The 1527-nt window shown below is 41.6% G+C and overlaps 1 protein-coding gene across 2 annotated transcripts; it reads right to left on the bottom strand.

Annotated features, from left to right (window-relative positions):
* Positions 1 to 465: 465 nt before the first annotated feature.
* Positions 466 to 1480, bottom strand: LOC111664450 (heterogeneous nuclear ribonucleoproteins C1/C2-like). Of its 2 annotated transcripts, none has more exons than XM_087176629.1 (3): positions 1374 to 1480; positions 1154 to 1204; positions 466 to 834 (listed from the first exon to the last, which is right to left on the bottom strand). In XM_087176629.1, exons 1-3 carry the CDS (start codon positions 1379 to 1381, stop codon positions 576 to 578), a joined length of 318 nt encoding a protein of 105 aa, XP_087032755.1. In that variant the 5' UTR covers positions 1382 to 1480; the 3' UTR covers positions 466 to 575. The 2 variants fall into 2 exon arrangements, with proteins under 2 accessions (XP_087032755.1, XP_023274801.1); XM_023419033.2 differs by having other exon boundaries at positions 561 to 834; positions 1154 to 1207; positions 1374 to 1479.
* Between the last annotated feature and the right edge of the window lie 47 nt (positions 1481 to 1527).

Here is a 1527-nt window from a genome sequence, read left to right as displayed (position 1 = left end):
CATTTTTAATTGAGTTTTATGTAATAGTGAAATCATTTCTTTCTATCTTTGTCTGACTGTGATGTTGGTAATTGTAACTGGCCGTTCGATTCGAAGGTTCGATAAGAAATTTGTCAGCTTCAGAATTGAAGCTATATTTTGCAGACTGGGAACCAGATTCAAACTCAAAACCCATCTCTACAATTACTCAAATAATTGTTGCTTATTTTGTATTTTGAATAACAATCAAATCAAGCAAAAGTGTTCAACTTCATATACAAGGATCTAGTCCCTGACTAGCAGATTCTGGAGCCAGCTAATGTCCCGGGTTTTTATTTGATAAATGATTGATAAATAAAACTTCACTGTTTCAGAACACAACACCCTCTTATCAATCAAAAGCAAAAAGGTGCAGGTACGTATCCTGGTACTTCAACCTTTTACCCACTAGACATAGACAGGACATGATGGCTGTACAGGATTTTCGTTTTTTAACTGTTCTGCAACTTTATAACTCAAAACGGGGTAGATGGTGCCAATAATCCTTTTGGCTGACTAGTGAATAGACTTTAAAATGATAGCTGTGCAGTATCCTGTTATCCTGTAGTTAGTGCTGTCTTCCCTATCTTCCAACAGGGGACTGATAACGATAATCTTGTACATGTTGCAGGAGGCAGCGGGAGACACTCACTTGTTCTAGATGAAGCCCTCTGGCTGCTCTTGGAAGAGGAGAAGCTGCTCTTGGTTCGTCGGCTGCTTCCTCCGCTGAGGCTGACCCGGGGGCGCTTGGATGGGATCACGGCCCGCGACAACGGGGGAGGGGGAGCGGGGACACGGGACGGGTACGAGTACATTCTGGCATCAAACACAAGAGCAACGCGATTAAAAACAAAATAACCAACTGTGGGGAATATGGAAGATTTCAATCAACGAGAAAAGAACTGAAAAAACAGAACCTGCTACTGTTCATTTACAACACTGTGGGCATTGTGCACAGACACAAGCAGAAGAGTGACGACTGTTAAAGTACCGTGTCCAAGAAGGACAGGAAGAAGTTCAGGACATGAGGAAAATAATAACTCATGAGTGACAGAGAAAATGTAATTTATCATTTTGGATGTGTGCCTTGTGTATTCTTTTCAAAGTGGGAGATGAACAGAAAATTTTTACTCACCTGTCATAATAATCTCTTTGAAAGTCGTAGTCGAGGTCAAATGAAGAGCTGCTGCTGCAGGAACAAAAACAGGAAGTCAGGTGAGCTTGAGATTTATTTTAATTTCTGGTACTTTTCTGTAGCACTGGTTTATTTCCTGGCCAAAGTTTTCTTGATTTGCTTGTTTGTGTCATTTCATCTGCAGTTTAAGTGTTGGTATAATATTATCACCATGACTGACCTGTACATGTCTCCAGCTGAGCGTTTGGTGGTTTTTGACCTGTGTGGTTTGGGTTCTCCAGCCAGGTTGATGTCTGAGGGGGTAAAAAAAGACAGACAGACCACCGATCATGAAGTGTGTGATGCCAAGGACCACAGATCGAGTCCCTTTAACC

This window comes from Seriola lalandi, unplaced genomic scaffold (genome assembly GCF_002814215.2).
Source record: "Seriola lalandi dorsalis isolate HSWRI2012SDOR001 ecotype SW California unplaced genomic scaffold, Sedor1 jcf7180002001553, whole genome shotgun sequence".
Taxonomy (NCBI): domain Eukaryota; kingdom Metazoa; phylum Chordata; class Actinopteri; order Carangiformes; family Carangidae; genus Seriola; species Seriola lalandi.
Note: the sequence above shows the minus strand (reverse complement) of the source record. Positions and strands in the feature narration are given on the sequence as shown.

Excerpts from the sequence above, each read along its gene's own strand:
- LOC111664450 (XM_023419033.2), bottom strand. Across the intron at positions 835-1,153 it reads CAAAGAGATTATTATGACAG|AATGTACTCGTACCCGTCCC; the intron begins GTGAGTAAAAAT and ends GTTTGATGCCAG.